A 24,430-nucleotide genomic window follows, 5' to 3' on the forward strand; every position below is an offset into this window, starting at 1 on the left:
TTGACTAAAACGAATTCTTTTAATATGATAGATACAAACATTTAGGGCAGACATCCTTGTTTACAAGAGAAATCGGATGTTGGACACAATTTAGTGTTACAGTGAATGAAAAGACCCTGGTTGTTGTTGTCGAAGGCAAACACTCGAAACTTGAACTTGGTTTCGTGGTTGGTCAACGCTAGAATATGAACACTGGGGTCCGCTTCACAACTGTAACAGAATATAAATATACATAATTATATATATAATCTAGATTTTGATACTTTCACTGGAGATGTAAATCATAGAAAAGAAACATTGAGCGTTGTCAGGTAGAAGGGAGTAATGTAACTTAGCTCAATGTTAGCCTTTAAGTAATAGTAAATAATGATACCCTGTACAACGCAATTGCCTAAGAATGTAATGCAAAGATGATAGAAAAAGTAAAGCAAAGTGTTTCTTTATTATAGTGCCACCCTACTGAAAGGGTCAGTGATATTGGCTTATAAAATACGTTCATACATTGTACAACATTACGTCATGATTCCGATTTCTAAATGCCAGGCACAAGACACGTTGGCAAAAAGTAACAATTATTTAACTAGTTGGCGCGTCACCAATCGGTCTATCTTTAGTAACAAGACCCGCCTCTGACAGGGCTCGAACTTTCGACCTTCCGATTGCGGGTCATGTGCCTTATTCATTTAGCCACCGCAGGGGTATAATTTTTATCTTTTTTTTTTTTTTGTTCATGTTTTTGTATCGTCTGAGCATTTTACTTAAACTGAAGAAATTTGGAAAATGGAAATGCATGTACTATGGCTTGGCTTTATTCAGTGTGCAGACAAATAAAAGAAATGCTAAGTATCTATCATTAGGAGAACCAAAAGCAATGTTTTTATAAGTCGACTTAGTTTTCACACATATGGCGGATACTAAATTTGTTCAAAGTAGGAACTGGGATATGTAGTTGAGTTGACAATATGTGTATTACCCATTTGTTATCAGTGGGAGTTTTGGTCCGACGTTTGCGTCTTGCGTCGGAGTTGCAAAACAGGACTGAACGACCATCTTGTTGTAGGAGCCCGCGTCAGATGTGTACACTTTGACGTAGGTCTCTGTGTTAACACTTAGTTGTAACGGGTGACTGGCCAGCTGATGGGTATATCCTGAAAGTAAAGAGATTTCAAAATCTTCTGCCCAACTTATATAAAGCCTTGACATACCAATACATACGGTTTCTGTTATTTTTATGGTTTTTTTTTTACCTCACATCGACACAATGCAAGCCATATAGTGACTTTCAAGTATTATTTAGGAAGAATCCAGATCCTCCATGAGCCTTATTCTCCAACATTAAATCGCCCCTATTGGATGTACGCACGTATTGAGTGTATTGTATACTGTTTAGACGTTAGGGGTAGGTTTAACGTAGGTAAATTTAATAGTGTACATTCAATGCGGGAGATATAATGCCGACCGAGCATTATTTCAGGCATAGGTTGGCATTTGGACAGAACCACCAACCTTCCTTAAGCCTGGTCTGCTTCTGCCAGTGCTAAGCGGCGTGACGGGATGTTGCACATTTCATTACCTCTCATGAACAGACTCTGTAAAACGGAACTTTGTTGCTGTCTATGGTATCATAGATATGCTAGTTTAACGACGTCTTGTGCGTGAAATATTACAGTAGGGTGTTTAGTTTAAACATATTTTTATTCAGACAATCATGGAACATTTACAATACTCGTATAACATTTCAGGAATTGGACAGAAAGCAGTAGGGTATTTACCCTAGGTTAGGTAAAAGACAACTTACTATTGTTTATCAAAGATTCATGGTAGAATCGAACTCGTACCTTACTTGGGTTCAAAAATTACGTAAGCATATGAATCTGTTTATTGACTTAAGTACATTAGTTATTTCAAGAATATTAACCCTTATCATGCTTGACACGACTGACTCTGTCTTTGCGACCAGTGTAGATCATGATCAACCTGCACGTCTATCTGATCAAGATCTGTACTGTTCGCAATTCAGTCAGTATCATTTTGGTAAACACCCCTTTTAACAGTTAATTCCAATGTCCAAATTGAACAAGTTCATTACAGGAATTTAGCAGGGTAAGGGTTAAATTATATTTCAGATTACCAGCATCAGAGTAGAAAGCCTGCTGAACAGTGTAAGTTGTCGAGTTATCGATTGAAATGTCGCCGTTGTGCTGTGAAGGGTTGAGATCGACAATGATTGAACCATTCCGCATCATTTGACAGATCAAAGTTACCGTCCAGTTGTAGTTTCGAATTATATGTGGATGCACAGGATCGTGATACGCGTAGATCACGTGATTTGTGTATACATTTGTAGAAGGAAGTGTCTGAAATTATATATTTATAGTTCAATATGTTCACTATTACGATTGAAAATAATATAACAATAATTCGTAATCTTATACAATTATTAGTTTATAAAATATGTTATTATGTACTTATATGACCATGAAAATACGAACAGGTAGAAAAGAAATTCCGTCTTGTTTATGTTGCCGGACTATTTTCATTAATCTATATTCAGGACCTTATACAGTTCTATAAATAATACATAAAACCTAATTTAGTTCTATCTTAATATCGATAAACCTTTATGTTTTCGTTTAAAAATCTAAAGAACGACAAAAAGATAAAGGTATTTAATATGAGGGCCATTATAACAGAAGCTAAGTTTGTGACGCTGTATTCGGCTCTCTGTAATAATAACGTATTGTACTGTCAGAAAAAGTAATGACACTTATATCGACAGGCGTCAATTATTATATCTATATTACTGTTTCTTTTGTTCCGCAGCTACGCATGTCACAGTTAAATTTTAAGACATGTCCGTTAAGAGAACCAAAGCAATCGGCAGTTCCGAGAATTATGTCCGAGGTTATAGAGTTTGGAAACACACGCTCTAGACGGTGCATGTCGATCTGTATGCCCCATCCGCTGGGTTGACACGTAGCATTTATGGCATCTGGTAGCCGGAGACCTTTAAGAGAAACTTTACTCCATAGAAAGAATGTTTTTATTATTTCACTCTCTGCTTTCTGTACATATCTTCTATACTGTCTATATTTTCACCCATTTGTTTTAATTAACTTGCGTTACAAAGGCTTATTTCGATTCTATCGATCTCTGTCATCGACTCAAGCTGTAATCGTTATATGCTTATTAATACAAAGTTTTAAATGACATTTTCTACCCGAAAGAAAAGCTAGAAAGATGTATGTAAAAGTGTAAAGAAAGAGTACCTCGAATGTCGAAAGTAAACGTACGTACATTATCTCTCGATTTGAAAAATAAACAATATAGTTCTTAAGAGTATTTACAGAAGTGAAGACATGATTTATGGTAGAACAGCTTAATATTCTATAAGCATGCAAAAAGACCTTGTATAAAAATAGTCTATTAGTAAAACGCACCACAGTCAATACCGACGTCTTGCGCATGCGTGCAGTCATGGGTCAACCAAGGACTTGATATACAAAATTGCACGTCTGTTTCAGTGCCGGAGCACTGGAGCTCGTCTATCACAATTGGACCGGTTCCTTGTCCATAGTGTGCACCAGCATAAACTTTCCTTTAAACATAGTTTTGTTTTTATAACAACATTGTTTAAATTATACATCTCGCTCAGTTCCTTTACACTACAGTTAACTTGTTACAAGTAGGCCGGAGAATATTAAAGAATATGCAAACATATTCCGGCCGTAACGTTAAGAAAATTTAATATATTTTTTATCATTCTTTTGAATTCTGAAAACAATATCTTCACATTATGTTCTAAATATTTTCTCAAATCGATCTCTACGACTTCAAATAAAATTATTTGCGACCCCTCAGAATAGTCATTTTTACCTAAAATTCGAAATGTTATGTTAATGAACATTTACTTATAATTATCTGATGATTAATGTTGTGTTGTTTTTTGTTTTTTTTTTTTCAAATATATTGATGATCGGGGATCTGCAATATATCCGAGACCTCTTGTTATAAAACTTAGTTTGTAAACGAAAAAAAAAAAAAATAAACGAAAACTTTTTCATTAGAGGTTTCACATAACTGACTCTAATTAATTGAAAAGCTTTTATTCTAAATGATTGAGAACACACTTTTTCGGGCTGCAAGTCTTACCTTGGTGTTCCAAATTTATACCCGAGTTGATTACATATTACGTCGGCACTTTTAACGTCAAACTTGTCAGAACAAACGGTTCCCCAACGACCTTGATAGAACACCTCTACCCTTCCTTCGGTCGGTGACGATCCTCCTATCAGTCTTACAGATGATCCTACATTCAATTAGATATATTTACTTCATTGCTGTTTCGCTTTATGAATAGAGAAGGGTGCCACTTTCAAAGGAACTAAATGTTACAGTTTCGTGAGACCAACTTTTATTCAACAGGTAACATGAGACCTACAGGGGGAACCTCTAGTTCGTTCTACTTTATTTTTTAACATTTAAACAATCTTCGTCTGATTCGGGTCCTAGATAAAGAACAAAAAGTAAATTTTGCAACTTCTTTTGATTGTGAATTTGATATTTCATGTCCATTTGCTAATACAAAACTTTCGTAAATAAACAATCACAGACAGAAATATTCTATCATGACATTATACCAAATTAACAACAAGAGACATGATAAAAAAAACCTTATCGGTCAGTTAATATTTCTAGCAAAAGTTATATTGTTACAATACATTTGGAACTATTTCAAATTATTATGTACATTCATATCAATTCATAAAATGTTCTGATGATATAGTACGAACCACAATCTATGCCAACATCTTCATCATGCACACAATGACTGTCCAACCATGGTCTTGACTTGCACTGAACTATGTCAGTCTCACTACCGACACATTCGAGTTTATCTATAACAACCCTCCCTGTACCAGAGCCATAAGTAGCATTGCGTTTTACTGGATCCACTCTGAAACAATGTAAAAGTAACGATCCTAAAGCATTCGTGCTGGTATCAGTATAATGTACACAGAAAAACAAGGGAGATCTATAATATGTGATACTATTTCGTAGTTCTGTATTTCCAGTATATAAATTCTAACTATTTACACATAATAAGACAGGGTTATTGCACACTATCTAAGGACATACTTTATATATATATATATATATATATATATATATATATATATATATATATATATATATATATATATATAATAGAAAATATTAAAAGTTACTCCTGGACAAGTATATAATAAATAAAAAAGAAAAACATCCAATGGGTTTCCTCTATCTGTATTTCTGTCTACCTACCGGTTTCATGTCATAATCATCAGGGCAGACACATAAAAAATATATTTATATGTCTGCCCTGATGATTATGACATGAAACCGGTAGGTAGACAGAAATACAGATAGAGGAAACCCATTGGATGTTTTTCTTTTATATATATATATATATATATATATATATATATATATTTTTTTTTTTTTTTTTTTTTTTTTTTTTTTTTTTTTTTTCTGGTATTGGTATTCCACCTTTCCAAAAAAATGAGGTTTTTAAGGAACTCCTATTACACCTTTTTGACGTATTTAAATTCTGTCCCCTACAGACCGGACAAATATAATTTTAGACCAGACAAATATAAGTTGGCCGCGCCTTGAGAAAACCAACATAGTGCGTTTGCGACCAGCATGGATCCATTTGCAATTGCAATTAGATAAACTGTTATCGAATAGCATGGATCCTGACCAGACTGCGTGGATGCGCAGGCTGGTCTGGACCCATGCTGGTCGCAAACGCACTATGCTGGTTTTCTCGTGACGCGGCTCAATTCTAAAATTATACACCTGTAATAACAGCTGATTCGAACTCGAACGTACATATATCAGAAATTATGGAAAATCATGTAATATACCAACCATGGTCTTGACTTGCTTTGAATACACCATTAAATTATGCGTTGAGTGATAAAAGAACGTAACGGGCCACCTTTGTACAAAATCATGTATTCCAGAACACCATAGATTTTTTTTCATACATGATATAGAAATAAAAGATGTAGCATAAAATAATATAGCATAAAAGCTCTCTTCGTTTAACATAACTAGAGCATTATCATACATGTACAAGAAAAGGGTATCTGTGGGCATATTTGGGATCGAGTGCACGAAGTTCTCGAGTTGCCATGAAAGAACACGATACATTTAGACCGTCATTTATGATACAACTTGCTAGAGAATAAAACGGAAATAATTCTTTTTGGATGATATTGGACTTCATGTTAAAGTAATTAATGTTCGCCTGTATGCACATCCCACACCCACTCCCCACCCCCGATCCGAATCAAAGAAGTTATATGTGTACATATTATACAAAGAAGCACATCAAAAATGTTTGAGTACATAATAAACGTACCCTATACCGTATGGAAACCCAAGTTGTCTACATGCTACCATTGCATTATTGTTATCAAATGTAGAATCACAAACCGTCCCCCAATGACCTTTATAGAACACTTCGAGGCGGCCAGAATTTGGTGTAGGACCATTGACTAACCGAACTGAACTTCCTGAAATAAAACAAAAAGGAAACATAGGTGACATCTACAACTACAGCCACGCATGCTCGAGTGGCCGTGTCTATCGAGAGACCAGTTGCATCAAGAGACCACTTTTTGTCTTTACCATAGGTGGTCTCTTAATGTAAGTTGTACTGTACTTTGAGCAGTTAAAATAAATTAAAGTCTTCACGTAGCGTTTTAGTGACCAGGTTTTTACAGTATATGTTATTATTTTCTTCCCATTAGTTATAACGCTGTAAATAAGCGTGATCAAACTTTTTCAGAGACAGTGTTCCTTATTAATTCACAGTGTCTGCATAACTTATCCAGTGATGATGTTTGTATATAAAGGAAAATCTGTATAAAATCTAGATTAATACCGAGTAAAGAAGAATAGCCAGGCAGCCACCTGGTATGAAAATTGAGACACTGGAAGGCCGAGCTGAATTAGATCAAGTCAGACATCTAAGCAAATCAGTATGTTGTCTCAAACTCAACTAGTTTCAAAACAGTATTTATAACGATTTCTTTTCGTTACCGTTTTGAAAATATATGAACCACGTTAAGTTTCATGAAGGTTTCAGGGAAGGAAAAAAAATAGAATGCATTAATGGCGTTCATGTTGCAACAGAACGCTACTTGCTAAACAATATTTCAGCAACAATTAAAGTAAAACGTTATAATGTTGCACTGAGGTCGCTAATTGTCAATTAGAACTGCATGAAGATAGCAAAATACTATAATAACTATACTGAAATAGGTACCGCATTTTACTCCAACATCATGCAGGTGTGTGCAAGAATTGATGAACCAAGGTCTGGACTTACAATCTGCGATATCATTCTCATTTCCTGTGCATTCTAATTCATCAATAATAACTTTTCCTGAGCCAGTACCATAGGTAGAAGTCCCATTTACAACATTGACAATTCTGAAAACAAATGGTGAGTTATATGTTATGTATAGATGCACATGCTTAACAGAAGCATTTCATTCTACTTATCCATCCGAACAATCTTGATCCAGCTGTTTTCTTTCCAAGTGAAGAAAACATATCCGCTATTGTTTTCTGCTTAAATAACGTTTAGTACTGTTTTTACTATATGGCAGTATTTGCTTCATGCATTTCATAATGACAAAACTTTACAATGTTAAGATATAAAGGGACACCACAATCAGTCCTACAATACCAGTCGGTAAAATTCAAAGAAAGTTTGAAAAACAGAGCCACTGTCGATATCAACTTAAACCAGAAGTAAACACATTCAGTAAAAGTAAATGTGAAAGAAACAATGCTCATACATACGTTCCCTCTCTTTTGTATCCTAACATGGAGCAGACGACAGTAGCATCTTGAACATCAAATTTGCTATCACAAACAGAATGCCAGTGTCCTTGGGCAAAAACCTCGAGCCTACCTTCTGCTGGGGAAATACCAGACGTCAAGCGAATTTTTGTCTGTGGATCTTTGAAATACATTATTTATATTGCAAAAAAAAATGACATTAAGAATATGTCTATTACGATAAAAAATTATATTTTATAACCATAATACTGTAAACACTGTGTTTGCCGTAGTTCTGTTATGAGGTAAAACACAGTTATCACATGTCTGACGTTGTGGAATGGAACTGAGACCATACGATAATTTTGATATTAAATTAGTATAATAACAGGCCGACTTTATCTATAACAGGTAAAATGAAATTCAAAATTTTTATGTTTCAGCGGAAAAGCCAAACGAATATATCATTCTTTCTACATTGTATTTATTAAAGGAACTTTTCTCCATATTGTACAACACAGAAATTTTTTTTAAGATATCAGGAAAGTATTGCTATATTTCTTAAGAAGGCTTTTAAACTTGAGATGTTTAGCATCGACAACTGGAAGCAATTTTATCTGACAATAACAGTGAAGGTTGTTTTTACCTGTGCCGATATTTTTCTTGAAACAATACTTACAACATGCAACCCAAACATCCTCATCAAGTGAACAGTCCGTTCTACCCCATGGTTTCACCATACACTGTGCAATATCCACCTCATCGCCTGTACATTGCACATCATCTATCCATTGCACACCTGTGTCACCTTTTCCTCCGGTGTAGATATATCCACTGATAGACAATTAGAAATACAAAGCAAAACTTGTAACTCACATCAACAAGCATCCTCTTTTTAAAACAGTTTTTAGAACAGTACCTCAATGTTGTATGCTTCGCCAGGCCCGGATCCCAGGAGACTAAACCGGTTTGGAAAAATCCACGAGAGCCGAATACATTATTGCATATCAAGGCACTGCTTTAATGGCCCTTTTATTATACACATATACCTATTTCTAGTTCTATATCAGCCAAATTTTACAATGATTATAGTCAAATAAGACTGAAATTTAACTCGTTAAACCCCTCATATTTCCATAGAAAATCACAAACAAACCAAATAATTAATAATACCATTAGTGTAGCGAGCATTTCTTGTGACATATATTGTGTGCCGACAGCAATAACAACGTATTCAAAACGTGTAATTAAATATATTGATCAAATAAAGCAGATTCAAAGAGACTACTGATTCCTACTAAATACCCACGAATCATACAATAGCTAAGCAAGTCTGTTAAATAAGACACTCGTCGACTATCGCAATATAAGGAAATTAAAGTAATTTTATATCGTAATGATAATCAGAAAAGTCAATATTACGCATTTCCGTATCCAAGAGATGAGCAGACGATAGATGCCGCTTTTCGATCAAACTCGTCATCGCAGACTGAGCCCCATTTATCGTTGTAGAAAATTTCGAGGCGACCTTCCCTAGGATCTGACGTCCCGGCTAGTCTTATACGAGAGTCTGTTTGAGGAAACAACCGTCTTGTTAAAGGAAGATACATGTGTAAAGTCCAAAACATATCATTGTTTTATTTACTGTTTCCATCATTTATTGATATAATAAACATATTTACGATATAAACAAGATTTTTACATTAAGTTACAGTAGTATGTGTGATGTGTTTGTGTTCCTTTCAGAATGTACCTAGTTTATATATTTATTGCATATATAACATCGGTAAGATGACTCTATATATGGAAGGCCGGTACGCCATGCTAATTGCCAGATACTAAGTGCCAAATAGGTTATGTAAAATACGTCAAATTTATTAGGCTGTCTATGATATTCTATTGGAAAATGATATACGAATTGCTAAGATCGGCAAAAATATCAAACAACACATTTATAGAACTTACTGCAATCGACGCCAACATCCTGACTATGTGGACACTGAGAATGCTCCCAAGTACTAGACCGGCAACTGTGGAGATCAGGCTCTGTACCATCACATTGTAGATTCTCGATCATAACTGCCCCACTACCTTGACCATAATAACCGCCAGGGTGAACAACCGCATTTCTAGAATAAGTCCGTTTAATCAATACATATATACCAAGGTATATATTATAATATATATTACCTTGTTTTCGAAAAAAAGTAAGCATGTGTACAAATGTAAATGTAAAAGAAAATGTGATATAGGCTAAATACGCGGATTTTTGATGTAGTTAATTTTGGTACTTCAAACAGATATTTACCTTGACATATGACAACAACTTATGTTGAGGTGTTAAAAAGAAAAGGTAAAAGACTTATTTGGATATGTTTATTAAATACAAGCACGTTGTATGTGTTTTTGCTAGGTTTAATATCACATCGACACATATATGCAGATTGGGACTAAAAAGCTTTAGATGGTGGAAGAAAACCCCAAGTGTCCCTTCGGGGGATTATTGTAGGCATGAACGGACAACTGTGTAGAAGCTGCCTGATGAACTGCTTCCTCACAAGAAAAAAATCTACACCGCAAGGGAGGGTTCGAACCCACAGCGGCATAAGGTTATTGATTCAAAATCAGCTACCTTTATCATTCGTCCACTGAGGCCCACAGCGGCATAAAGTAATTAATTCAAAATCAGCTACCTTTATCACTCGTCCACTGAGGCCCACAGCGGCATAAAGTAATTAATTCAAAATCAGCTACCTTTATCACTCGTCCACTGAGGCCCATAGCAGTGTAAAGAAATGTCATATTTATTCTTGGTGTAATAAATATAATAAAGTGAAATGGTAAGGAGGTATCAAGTACAAAGGAATCATTGTAAACATACGGTGATCCGAAAAAATAGCCAAGAATTCGGCAGATAACATTGGCCTCTCTATCATCAAAGTTCACGTCACACACAGTACCCCAGTTGCCTTGGTGAAACACCTCCACGCGTCCAGATGCCGGTGAGCTTCCATTTATAAGTCGAACTAAATCATTCGCTATAAAGCAAAAGTTCATTTTCGGTTAGAATGTATTGAATATGTATGGCAATACAAATGTCCCGAGGAAATGCTCTGAACTAATATAGCTCTTTACCTATTATAAATTAGTAGCAAGTTATGACGAAGGCGGGTGTGAGGGGACGCTATATATTTTTAAGGCTCATCTAAACTTAATTTGACTATACTATGGTCGCCTAGAACGGTGGTAATCGGACCGGTTTTAGTATACATGCATTCCCCGTCCCCTCTCTCACCCTCTCTCTTTCCCTAGAAAAATCTTCTTTTTATGTTACATCAATATCCACTCCTTCTATTCAAATACCAAATTTCATTAAAAATGTGTGGCTTCGATTCCGACCGCGTCATACCAAACACGCGGAAAAAGGAATCAGTAGCATTCTTGCTAAGAGCCCAGCATATGGTTCTAAATATTTCTGCAACGTTCATGTCTCTGGGCCATATACTTTCTGAGAAGCATGCGACATAACTTTGATATTACCAATTCAAGGGTCATAACTCTTCTGTTACTGAGAAATCTTTAAACACATACACAGGTATACCCTTTCACAGGTGGTGTGTTCTTACAAAAAATTGTGATAGCAGGTCAGTTATTGAAACAATGTGCAACGCAGATTTAGTAGGACGGTGGTACCACTCCACCATCTCTCCACCCGAAGCGTGGGTAGTGGCATAATATATCCAGCCTTATAACCATTATATATGGGCGCGTGTTTTTCCTACCACACGCACACCTTTAAAATACAGTTCACATTACTTCGCTGCATAGTTATTGATTAGTAAACTCTGCAAGATATGTCTAACATCGTTATTGGGAGCACGCCGAAAAGTTGAACTTTGAAATCGTGCTTAAGTGCAAGTTATAAGTTGTTTACTTAGAGCATTTGAATGCTAAAGTAATTAAATGAAAGATACACTCTTGTTAAATGAATTGCCAAAGAAATACATGCATTTTCATGATATGTACACGCGACAAAAATGAGTATTAAATGATATACCTTTCGAAAGATCCATATTCATTCCTAGGGGAAATGACAGTGCCTGGTGTTGCTTAAAGCCGTAGAATATTGCACCAAAGTCTACCCCTGTCTCGTGATATATGCTCACAGGTGTGTCATTGTTTGCTTTAGGGATTTCAAGCTCAAAAACTGCAATGCTGTCCTTAAATCTTCCGATTAAAACGTCATATCTTTTCTGTGGATTAACCGTTTGATTGTTAAATCGCAAAAAGCCTAATCTGTCAGCACGGATTATCACTTTCACGAATGATACATCTAACTCGCTTTTGCCCATGAAGCTGTATTTGTCTGCAAACTGATTAATTGCCGGTACAAGAGTCATGGAAGGTCCGCAGTTTGAATTCGTTGAATTGGTTCCTGTGAAGTGTGCTACAAGCACCGGGCGGGACGATTCTATAACTACAACGGGGTCTCTGTTACCTTCAACAGTGTAACTTTGGTCCTTATATTCTGTCGAGTCTAAATGTATTGTTGACACGCTTTGTCCGTGCTTGATCTTAATGTCTGTACCATCATCGCGCCCTAATATTCTAATTACGTTTGCGCATGTGTCAACGAGTGGAACAATAAATGACGTTTCCCATGCATTGATTGTAGTTACTTGTTCCTCAGTAAAGTCACAATGTCCGCTGTTTATCGGTATTTCAGTACACTGGCTTCCGCTAAAAACTGCCACTTTACCCTCTGCTTTTACGAAAGTACCTGTCAAGTCATAATCGCTCTTTATCTGCCATGTTTGGAATGTATCAAGTATTTCGTGAATAACTTCTCCGTTAGTGTAATCAAGACCAATATGTGTAACATTTCCCTTTGTCTTCAGTGTAACTGATACCTTGTTTCTATCGGAAGCACTTGTGATCAGAAATTCACTGCTTGTTGTTCTTTTGTAAGACATTACCATGTACTCGGACGAAAGAGCTCGGATTGGCAAAACACTGAAGCCGCCCATGTTTGGAACCGATGCGTCAACTACGTGTATTGCGACAGGGTCATCGGCTTTAGCGTGGATGCCTTTGAACGATATGGCAGTACTAGTTTCTCTAAGGGTGGGGTCAAGTCTGATTTCAGTGACTCCTGGTGTAACTTTATATGTTCTGGATAAACCAACAAAAGGTGCTTCGAGTGTAACGCTCGTAGTAACATTGCTTGAAATTTGAACCGAGGGATGGTTTGGCGCTGTCTGTTGTAGTAGAGCTATAAGAAACTCAGTTCCTGTTGTGTCTGTAATAGTTATGAGAAATTACGTGCAGTAACTAAATGTCAAATACATTTAAGGAACAAAGACATTTGTTTCTTAAACAGATATTGTTTAGCAAGTTTATTCTAATTCTGCATTCACTTAAGACAATCTCTAAGAAAACGAGAAATGTTAATTATGCGAGAACAGTGCATTAATATTATTAAAGACGAATGTAGCTATTTGATAACCTGATCAAACCAAGAAATTAAGTGTAAACTATCAAATCATGAAGCGTTAGGTAAGGAGCCCCTAAAGTGATTTTGACACATTAAAATGTTACTTTCCTTTTTATTTCGTAAAAATATTATTTCGGAAAAACAAAACAGTTTTTCATAAAAACGATCTATCATTCAGCTTATACGGCAAAATGTTTCGTATTTATGAATATCACTTCGTTTTATACGAAACAGAAAAAGAATGTAATATCTAGTGTCAAGTGTCACTTTTTGGGCTTCATAATTTCAGCTGTGGAATGGACACTAGTTTGGTAAGTGTACGTAAGTCAAGATTACGAAATTCTTACCCACACGCGCTGAATCAACAAAACACAGTGACACTAAAATTGCAACCAGTACATTCTGAAACAACAAAAATGCGTATCAAGGAAATATTGAAGAAATGATAAATGCGTCAAACTGAAGCTATTATAATATAATATAAATACAAAAATCTTTTTTTTCCTTTGGTCTATCAGATAAGCTATATTTACGAAATGTCTGAAGGATAGAGACAAGGCACTAGATGAATATTATGTAACAGTGATAAGACAGGACATGTATAATGTTTTATGGCTAAGATCGGGCAATAGTTTCTTTTCTTATCACATGTCCAAAAACAAGTCATAGCAGTACATTTACTCGTACATACTATTTATTTTTAACCCTGCCACTCTGAATTACTATACTTTTAATTTGGACAGTACCGTTAACTATTAAAAAATGTGCTTACCAAAAAGATACTGACTCAATGGCGAACAGTGCAGATCATGATCAGACTGCACGGATGTGCAGGCTGATCATGATCTACACTGGTGTCAAAGGCAGAATCAATCGTGTCCAGCATGATAAAGGTTAAAAATGATGTGGATGGTTGAATACATTTTGTCAAAACTCTACATACATAATTCTTGATATAAGCTTAAAATATGAGCCCACAGTCATTATTTATCTTGATATTCATATGCTTTTTATGTTCATTGTTTTTTTTACTATCCTGTATCTAGTCGATTGTTTTCCATTCGCATATTAACTCTTAATGTATGAATCGCTCTGTGTCGTTGTCACATTTATAATATTTAAACTGGTACATTTTTATTCCAATAAGCGTCCAAGATACCAGTTTAGATAGATGAACACGTAGGTGTCTTGGAACCTTATCTCTGTTTTATTCAAAAGTGCCCGTCGAAATCTACATATAGTAATTCTATTTGTATAGTACGGTGTTCCTTTGGGGCCATCGCAGTTTCGCGTTGTTGTCCTAAGGGCGAAATCGCGAAAACACAATACTTTTACGCGAAAACACGATGCTACAACGCAAAAACACGATGCAAAAAATATCGCGTTTTCGCGCTGTTAATATCGTGTTTTCGCGATTTCGTCCTCGATCTGCCATCGTCTTTTCGTGTTTTCGCCTTCGTGACAAGTAGGGCGAAAACGCGAAAGCACGATATTGATAGCGGGAAAACGCGATATTTTTGTATCGTGTTTTTGCGATCTTCTATCGTGTTTTCACGTTTTCGCGCTCTCAACTGCAAAGGCGAAACCGCGAAAACACGATGTTTTAATAACGTAATTTCGCCTTCAAACGCTTGCAAGACATTTCGAGAGACCGTAAATTCGAGAGACGCGATCTTAGGATATTTGGAGTTTTCTTTTTCGTATCATCGGCAATAGATACACTTTTCCAGTCACAAATGTAACATAACATATTATTTATTTGGTATTAAAATGCGCATATACATTTATAGCCAAACTATTTTAACATAGATGAAGTATTTTCAAAGATGTTCTGTTCAGTAGGACATGTGACCTTTTCAGAGAAAATTGTAACATGAAGCATGTATACAAAGTAAAACACAAGATATTCGATAACATTTTTGCAAACAGAAAACTTTCCACTTTGCAGATTTTATTAAAACTTCTCATCACCGTTTGGAATTATATACGAGTACATATAAATTGGAATATATAGCCAACTAAAATGAATATTTCTATGTGCTTTGTTAGATATTATGATATATGTGTAAAAATTCTGCCATTATTATTGGAATTATTTCAGTTGTCAACATTTTAACAATTACATTTTAAGACAATTTCATTTATTATACGCATGAACACCAATAATTCATACATAGATTTTCGATCATACTGTGTGACGAGTCTAGGCTATATTTTATGTTATCCAGAACAATGACGTTACTTCATAACTTTCGGTTTATAAAATTGTGCAGAACTAGTTTATGTAGAACCATGCTTAAAATTTCATTTGCATATTCAAATGTTATAATTTCATTCAAACATTACAAAAACAAGATAACTCTGCCAGTACCCCGACATCTTTCCATATAAGATCTGGACTTTTAACTGAATTAAAGTCACTTATTTATAAAACAATGCAATTTTACAACGGTACACAGGCATTGTCTTGGAATTGAAAATATGTCTCAAAATTCAAATTTTGCTGCACTTCTGATTGATTAGCAATAGATTGAACTAGCTAGGACTACGCAAACAACAATCAAATAAATAACGAAAAGGCCGAGAAGAATGTTTTACCAATAAAACAGGAACAATAAAACAATTAGTCCTATTTCAAATGTGTTTTTACTGAAAAAGTAATCACATAAAATATACAAAGATATATACATATTTTACAGTTTTTACCATTTTTTTTCAGAACGTTTGGATACTCTCTAATTATATACACACAAATACATTTTAAATTTGAAAATGATGTTGTTGTTTTTTTTTTTTAACTTTTCTTATATAGAACTTCTTTGGTCCAAACCTTTAAATAATGCTCGACAGAATTTTGTTAAAGACTTGTACATGGTATATCGTCATGCATATAATAAACAACATCTGCCCCAGTCTGAAATTGCTTCTTTTAGCTCCCGCTAGTTGTCACAGGATATTTTTTCATTTCAAGGACAATCTATCGCAGATTCCATCTGTAGTAAATGACATATAAACGTACATATATATATACAGACAGACAGACAGACTGACAGACAAAACGACAGACAAAACGACACACAATATATGGATAAAATATAGAGAGAGCATTTTATGACACTGGATTTATTCTCAACTGACCACGAAACTCAAGCCGACGTGCGATTTACATTTTTTTTTTGCAAATAAAGTATTGATGCGATTTGGGTGGTTATTCTATTTCTACCAGTGATGTGAAAATGTTAAAGAAACAAGTTTTATTTCGCATAATAGCAAAACATTCACTATTTTTATATTGTTGTAAATCTGAATGCAAGCATTTCTCTGACTTTATATAGCGCCATATGGAAGCTATAACTGACACCCGGCATGCAGAACTTTACCAGTTTCTTTTTCCGACCTTGTAGCTATTTGAGAAGCGGTATGACTTTAATTTACAACAATGTAAAAGTGTGCTATTGTGTTTCTCGCCAATCCAAATGAATGTTATTTTTTGTTTGTTTGTTTGTTGTATTTGTTTTTTTTTTTTTTTTTTGGGTGGGGGGGGGGGGGCTGAGATATTGACGATGACATCTTTAAGTTGATAATTTGATTTGTTATTCCGTTAGTATATTACCATTTTCTAAGTGCAGATGCGGCTAAACATTGCCGTTTTATACACTTAGTGCGTGTTTTTCGTCAAGAGCATCGCCTAGATTCACACAGTATTTATATATATTCACTTACAAAAAGAGGAATACATTTAGAGACATTTCCTTGCTCTAAATAAAATACTTGTAAACTGGTACGTAAATATATCCTTCAGACTGCCTAATAATTATAAAACAGATTTCATGTAAAAACACATTCAATAAAGTCTTAGCAAGTTCTACCTTATTTTACTGATGTAAAGGTAGACAGGCGAGAAGGCATATACACGGATAATATTGAATAACAGTTATCTTAATATTAAAAAAAAAAACAAAAGCTAAATCACCTTCAAAACTCAACCCCGATTTCATCAACCTATTACATGTTATACATATTATCTTTATCAGTAAACTCTAAATGGATTAATAACTACACTGCTACATATTTTAACCTCCATGCATATCAAAGAATAGGGTTCGAAAAAAGGATTAGATTCGGGTTGAAATGTCCAAAGAAGGGTCGAAATGTCCAAGGAGTTGGGGTTGAAATGTATCGGGGTCGAATGTACGGTCTCTCGAAATGTCTTGTAACCGTTTGCGCAAGTCCAACCGAAATTTCGATATTAAAACATCGTGTTTTCGCGCTTTTGCCTTTGCAGTTGAGATGGCGAAAACGCGAAAACACGATACAAAAATATCGCGTTTTCGCGCTATCAACATCGTGTTTTCGCGTTTTCGCCCGAGTTGTCACGAAGGCGAAAACACGAAAAGACGATGGCAGATCGAGGGCGAAAGCGCGAATACACGATATTAATAACGCGAAAACGCAATACCTTTTGCTTCGTGTTCTCGCGTAAAGCATCGTGCTTTCGCGTCAAAATATCGCGTTTTCGTGTAAAAATATCGTGTTTTCGCGATTTCGCCCTTATGACGACAACGCGAAACTTCGATGGCACCAACGGAACACCGTAGTAATATAGCATTTGAAATGGCCGTAAAGAAAGAAAACATACATACAACTAGTTCAAAATGAACCGGACACTATTCAAATACAAGAACATGTTTTGACATTTTCACGCCAAAAATTACGGCCAGATTGTGCCTACAACTAGATTTTTTCCCAGTTACATTTTGCCTTAAACCCTAGGGCTCAGTATAAAAGGGCAGACTCCGCCTCCAAAATGTCAATGGTGGCATATTCAAACACAGTGCAGACAACAGAGATTTTTTGTGTATTTTTTTCAAAATAACTAAAAATATACTGAATGAACTAATTTTATTTTAACACCACATGAAGAAACTTAAACACTCTTTTATTACATCCATAAATTGTGTATAAACATGATCTTGCTAAAAAGTTATTTGAAGCCAAAAATAAAGGAAACACTGAAAATGACAGTTAAAATTTGAAATTTAACTTTGAACTTGGTCATGTATAAAATCCATGCAGTCAGTGGAAAATGTAAACACAAAAGTTTATCTCAGGTCAAGAACTGATAAACACAGGTAGCTCTCACAGATGGTAGCATCAGTGTTTATGTAATCAGCAATAAATCTAGGATGATAAGCTAGCAGTAGAATTGCACACACTTTATGGAATGCACTGTTTATGACTAGTTGTAAAAATACTTTCTGGTCAGTTTGATTTACTCTATATAATATTACTGTAAATTTGATTTTCTTTCCAGTAGTAAAACCTCAGTCAAACATACTTGTTCAAGTTCTATCAGACTATATATCACCACCATTTATGTCCCATGTAAGGCTGACCAACCGGATTCGGGTATGCATTTCTGACTTTATTCAGGATACATTGTGGCATTATTTCTCTCAGTGTCCACACATCTTCTCCTTCATTTGCATGTAAGAGATTTTGTTTTTTCCTCAAATACCTTGGATGAGTCCAAGCCCCTCTTCTGTCCATCATTTTCCAAAATTTTTTATATTTTTCTTTTCGTAATGCTGAATTTCTTTGATGTGGAGGAACTGGATTACCTAACCATAAGTGTTGTACTGATGTAACACATGGGCTACAAAAGCAAAATTCACACATATTATCCTGCTCACTGTCACTGCTTCCACTAAAATTGTCATTATTGTCCTGATTATTCCCATTATTTCCATCTCCACTAGAGGTGTTGTTTTCTGGAATGCCAGAGGCTGATGCCTGTACATTTATGTCCACAGGTTCTGTCACAAATATTTTATTATCTCCAACAATACAATCTTCAAAGTCCCATTCATAATGTCCAAATAAAGCTTTTATTGTATTGTACTGCAATTCTGTTAGATTAAATGTAAAACACTGCTTATTCTCTGCCATACTTCATGTAAGTCCAATAAAGTAGAAGCTCCAGAAAATTAGAAATTGGCGGGTAATTCTTGACCACAACAGATCAATGATATGAGCCGCGCCATGAGAAAACCAACATAGTGGCTTTGCAAGCAGCATGGATCCAGACCAGCCTGCGCATTCGTGCAGTCTGGTCAGGATCCATGCTGTTTGCTTACAGTTTCTCTAATTGCAATAAGCTTTGAAAGCAAACAGCATGGATCCTGACCAGACTGCGCGGATGCGCAGGCTGGCCTGGATCCATGCTGGTTCGCAAAGCCACTATGTTGGTTTTCTCATGACGCGGCTCATATAACAAGCAATTTCTAGGTCAAAATGTATTCAATTCATGGGGTTATAAAGTTGTCCTCATTAGTGATCAAACATGTGTTTGTAATCTTCAACAAATGTATCTATGAAAGGATGAAACAAGATGAAACAAATATCAAGTAGGTGTTACTTTCTTCTGATATATTTTGGATTCTTATTGAGAAACAAATTGGAGTAATTATCAATTTATTATGGATAATTGTGTAAAGACAATGATTGGTAAGATGAGATTTGTTTGCTGGTGGGTGTGGTTTACATTTATTTTAGAGAGAACTTGGAAGGATACAGAGCCTGATAGTATTTTCAAGTTTTAAATCAGAGCATTAATTTGGAAGTGAAATGTGACTTTTATAAGAGAAATATCAATTATAATTTGGATAATTAATGACTGAAGAATATTGCGAAACAATCAAAACTCTGGATATAATTCATAAACCAGCATAAAAGAAAATTAATCTACTCGCATTTGAAGTTCTAAAGCTAAAACTGCTATGGCAAGTAACCAAGATGACAGTAGTGTCGTGCGTTTGAAAGACAAAGAGCGGCAAACGTTAAAACGAGAAAAATTAAAGCGTAATTCCGGGGAGAGTATGAAAGAAAAAAATAAGAAGAGAAAATCACAAGAAAAACGGCTAGTTCCAGGATCAATAAGATTCTACGTTGAGAATGATGAAGAAAAAATCAAATTTCTTAATAAACTTGACAGAGCAAAACTGTGCATGAGTGACAAAATTTCAAGTGTTAACAACTATACAGTTCTGAACAATGTTCTCGACAAATTTCTTGAAAGTAATGGAGTTACAAGTAACATAGAACAGGAACCAGGACATAGCCATGACACAGAGACAGACATATTTAACAAATATCTGCATTGTCAAAGGGAAGACACATTCGAACAAATGTCACTCTGTACAGATTCTGCAATACAAAATATTGTGCAAGGAATACAGTCACATGATACAACATGTAAAGAGTGTCTTCAGCAATACGAGACCCAGTCCTTTGGACATGTGAGGAAATTTACATTCAGGTGTTCAGAAGGACATGAAATTAAATTCGACACATCCCCACACATAGAAGGGGGGAAATTTCTTGCTAATGTGAGAATGATTCATGGTGTCAATGCATCAGGGCTGAGGTATGTTCAGTATGAACGCTTTTGCAATGCAGCTGGTGTTGGGACATGTTCAGAAACCATGTTCAGTGATATTCATGATATCTATTGTCAAGCAACCAAAATATGTGCTGAAAACTCTATACAGAATGCACTCCATGAGGAAATAGGACAATCTGTGGCAAATGTTGAAGACCCATCACAGTTTGAAGGAATCGACATAATAACTGATGCACGACACGGAACTAGAAAAAACAGTGCATTTTCAGACATAATAACTTTAGGGGGCATCACTCATAAGGTGCTTTCTGCAGAAACTGTGTCTAAGAAGGATGAGCAAATTAGCCAACGACATGAGCTTGTTGGTGTAAAACGTATGTATAAAACATTTGAAAGTAAAAATGTGAAAGTGAGGATCCACGGCCATGACAGAAATTCTTCTGTTAATAAGTATTTGTCATCTGATCAGAAAGGTGTGAAAAATGCAAACGATACATGGCATGCTGCAAAAGGCATTGCAAAAGCTTTGAAAGCTATTACATCTGGACCAAAGAAGAAAATGGGAATAACTTGGCATGAGCAATTGTCCGACAAGGGTGCAGTGATAAAAACGGCAGCATACTATGCAATGAAGAATTGTGAAAGGTCACCAACTAGGCTTCGAGAGTTGCTGGACAATATTCCAGAGCATTATAATGGCAATCACACAAAATGTGCAACAAATGCTAGATGCCAACTGGAAGGTGATAACTATGAATGCAGCAAGTGCACCATTCAAGACCCCATTGCTATTGACTTACTAACCAAAACGATAAGAAAGTTGCAGATATACAGAACACCGGAAGATTATATAAATTGCATTGACACTCACTATGTTGAATCATTCAACAATGCAGCTTTAATATACCATGATAAGAGAATAACATTTGGAGAAAAAGAATACAAAAGAAGAACATTTATGTCTGTCTTGGACTGGAATGAAAATGTAGATAGAGAATGCTCATCTGTAATTTTATTTGAGGATGTACGCAATCCAAGAAGACGTACAGGACACAAAAATTTAAAACCTAAAACATACATATTTGTCAGTGCTATATGGGAGAAAGTTATGGATTTGTTTTATTTAACTTGAAACATTACTAGTGATAAGAATCATATGAAATAGTAACAGTGATAAGTACAGTGAAATAGTAACAGTGATAAGTACAGTGAAATAGTAACAGTGATAAGTACAGTGAAATAGTAACAGTGATAAGTACAATGAAATAGTAACAGTGATTAGTAGAATGAAATAGCAACGTGATAAGTACAATTAAAAAGTAACAATGATAAGTACAATGAAATAGTAAACATTGATCAGTACAATGAAATATTAACAGTGATAAGTATAATGAAAAACTAGTGACAGCGATAATTTACCATATTACATGTAAATACACAAAAATATTTATATCTCTGTTAATGACTTATGAATATTTCTAGATAAAATCTAAACAAGAAACACTTAAAAAAGATGCTTTAATGTGAATATGAAACAATTTACTGATTTTTGCATTTATTTCTATAATCTTTAAAATGCTAACACTTTTTTCATGTAAATTCTAATGTCTCTTAAAATTTAGTAAACCTCTTGTAAAATAAAATCTGCACAAAATGCAAAAATTGTATAACAGGATTGTTTATTTATAGAGTAATGTTAGAACCACCTGAAGTTTCCTGTTGATATTTCTAACTGTTATAAACTGATAGTAAATACTGTAGTAAAACTGACCTTCTCTGCAGATGTTTACAAATCGCTGACCCTTATTCACCTTGTAAAACCTCATTTATAACTGATAAGCCCCTCCTACAAAATCGGGTGTAGGCCCTACACCAGACTGGCCTTTAAAGCATTCAATTTTGAATGCAAGTGTTAATTATCTAACAATGCACGTTCTGGTCACAATGCAGTTATTAAGCAAAACAATCATTTGCATAAGTCTTCATTGTAGATAAAAGAGAATGCAAGTATAAGAAAAATATGAACGTTATTATAGTTTTTGAAATACATTAAAAGAAATTTTCATGTATTTCAAAGAGGTTTCGACAGTACTCAACTTAGGCAGTTGTTAGGTTATGTTCACATACCGCTAAGTTCCTACGACATAGTTTAAATTAATATTTATTAATGACCTTTATCAAAAATTGACCAAAACCTTTCTAATGCTATGAAACATAGAACTATTTGCAGCTGTCCAGAAGTATATTCTTGACAGTGGAAGGTTCACTAATAATTAACATTGACTTTCATTGTGACATGTGCTGTAATATCTTGATAACACCTGACATCCTTTACGTTTTAACTTGTTCATCTGCAGGTGGATTATTTCTATTTTCATTATTTTTCACTTATTTTCACTTATTGATTTATTCCTTTCTACATATTTTTTCTTATAACTATCACGATTTAACATTCTTTACTTCTCTTACTAGCACTTAACTTATTTGTGACTTCTGAAATATGACTGAACAGGCTGATAATATTTTGTCTTTTTCTTGGTAACTATAGGAATAAAAGAGCCTTGTATGATGTTAAGTGACTACGAATTTCTTACTAGCACTTAACTTATTTGTGACTTCTAAAATATGTACGAACAGGCTGTCAATATTTTGTTTTGTTCTTGGGATTTATAGGAATACAGCCTTATATGTTAAGTGTCTACGATTTTAAGAAACATCTCTTATCGTATATTTTCTTCTAAAATTGGATGTATTGCACAAGAAATATTTTTCTGTTTTGTAAATTTAAGCCATGTTTTTGGTGTATATCTTATAATAGAAGATTGACCTTATAAGTACAATGTGCTTTCGTCAATATCCTTTGCATGCAAAATGGTTACTGTACTATTGTTATTTGTGAAATTCATGCAATAAATATGTTTAAACTAATGCTATGCGGCAAAGTGTCGTATAGGTTTTAACAGCTTCCTAAAATATTTGTACCAACAATGCAATGTTTGCGAAACGGAATTGCATAAGTAGATGGATTTTCCTAAATAAAAAGCAAAAGAAATTAATTACCTGATTCATTTTTATTTTCGTCAAATAAATCTACATTAAATGACGTTTCACTTTCTCATATTTAATAATGTTATGCAGATAAGGCATGTCAAACGCAACTTATCTCTCAGTACTTAATGAGTTCAATAGAACAGATAACATGGTGTTTTTAATTATGGACAGTACACGTGAGTATTGTTGTAGATTAGCCAGAACCAAGTTCTGCTTTTTAAAAAAAAAAAAAAGCTACAGAATTCTTTTGATAGTTTATCACTTTTTAAACCTATACTAAAATGTATTACAGTAGATCTAGTGTATACATTGTACTTGAAAGGGGCTAGGTAGAACCATTTGCAGAAAGATGAGACAGGTCCATATAGTCATGCTACAGACCAGGTCTTATGTACACCCATTGAGTGTTTATGAAAATAAGGTGTTTACTCTCCTTTTTTAGCTCTGATGGCCGGAGAAGGATTAAGCCAAACCATCTGAACAAACTTAAGGATGCTGCGGCCATTTTTGAAGAAAATACATCAACGTTTAACGAAAAGGAGGTTTACTTTTATTTTACGGTACAGCGGCCCCGAAAGAGGCCAATTCCATCATTTGAACAATCTTAAAGGAGGTCCATGCCAGAATACTATATACCAATATAG

At 34.9% G+C, this 24,430-nt stretch overlaps 1 protein-coding gene across 1 annotated transcript; it reads right to left on the minus strand.

Moving 5' to 3' along the window:
- On the minus strand, nt 1–23,905 carry LOC123540159 (deleted in malignant brain tumors 1 protein-like). Its single transcript, XM_053527344.1, has 17 exons — nt 23,796–23,905; nt 13,681–13,735; nt 11,897–13,138; nt 10,721–10,877; nt 9,805–9,968; nt 9,262–9,409; nt 8,519–8,673; nt 7,861–8,020; nt 7,319–7,485; nt 6,410–6,563; nt 4,794–4,957; nt 4,153–4,309; nt 3,441–3,598; nt 2,805–3,007; nt 2,132–2,357; nt 974–1,148; nt 1–210 (listed from the first exon to the last, which is right to left on the minus strand). The coding sequence occupies exons 1-17, from the start codon at nt 23,802–23,804 to the stop codon at nt 42–44; spliced, it is 3,663 nt and encodes a 1,220-aa protein (XP_053383319.1). The 5' UTR covers nt 23,805–23,905; the 3' UTR covers nt 1–41.
- Nucleotides 23,906–24,430: the final 525 nt, after the last annotated feature.

The sequence above is a fragment of the Mercenaria mercenaria genome, chromosome 16, assembly GCF_021730395.1.
Source record: "Mercenaria mercenaria strain notata chromosome 16, MADL_Memer_1, whole genome shotgun sequence".
Classification (NCBI taxonomy): domain Eukaryota; kingdom Metazoa; phylum Mollusca; class Bivalvia; order Venerida; family Veneridae; genus Mercenaria; species Mercenaria mercenaria.

Bases quoted from the DNA above. Each gene is read 5' to 3' on its own strand.
- LOC123540159 (XM_053527344.1), bottom strand. The intron at 8,674-9,261 runs GTAATATTGACT...ATTGTCTATCAG, and splicing joins TCTCTTGGATACGGAAATGC to TGGATATATCTACACCGGAG. The intron at 6,564-7,318 runs GTACCTATTTCA...GTTTTATTTCAG, and splicing joins TGATGTTGGAGTAAAATGCG to GAAGTTCAGTTCGGTTAGTC.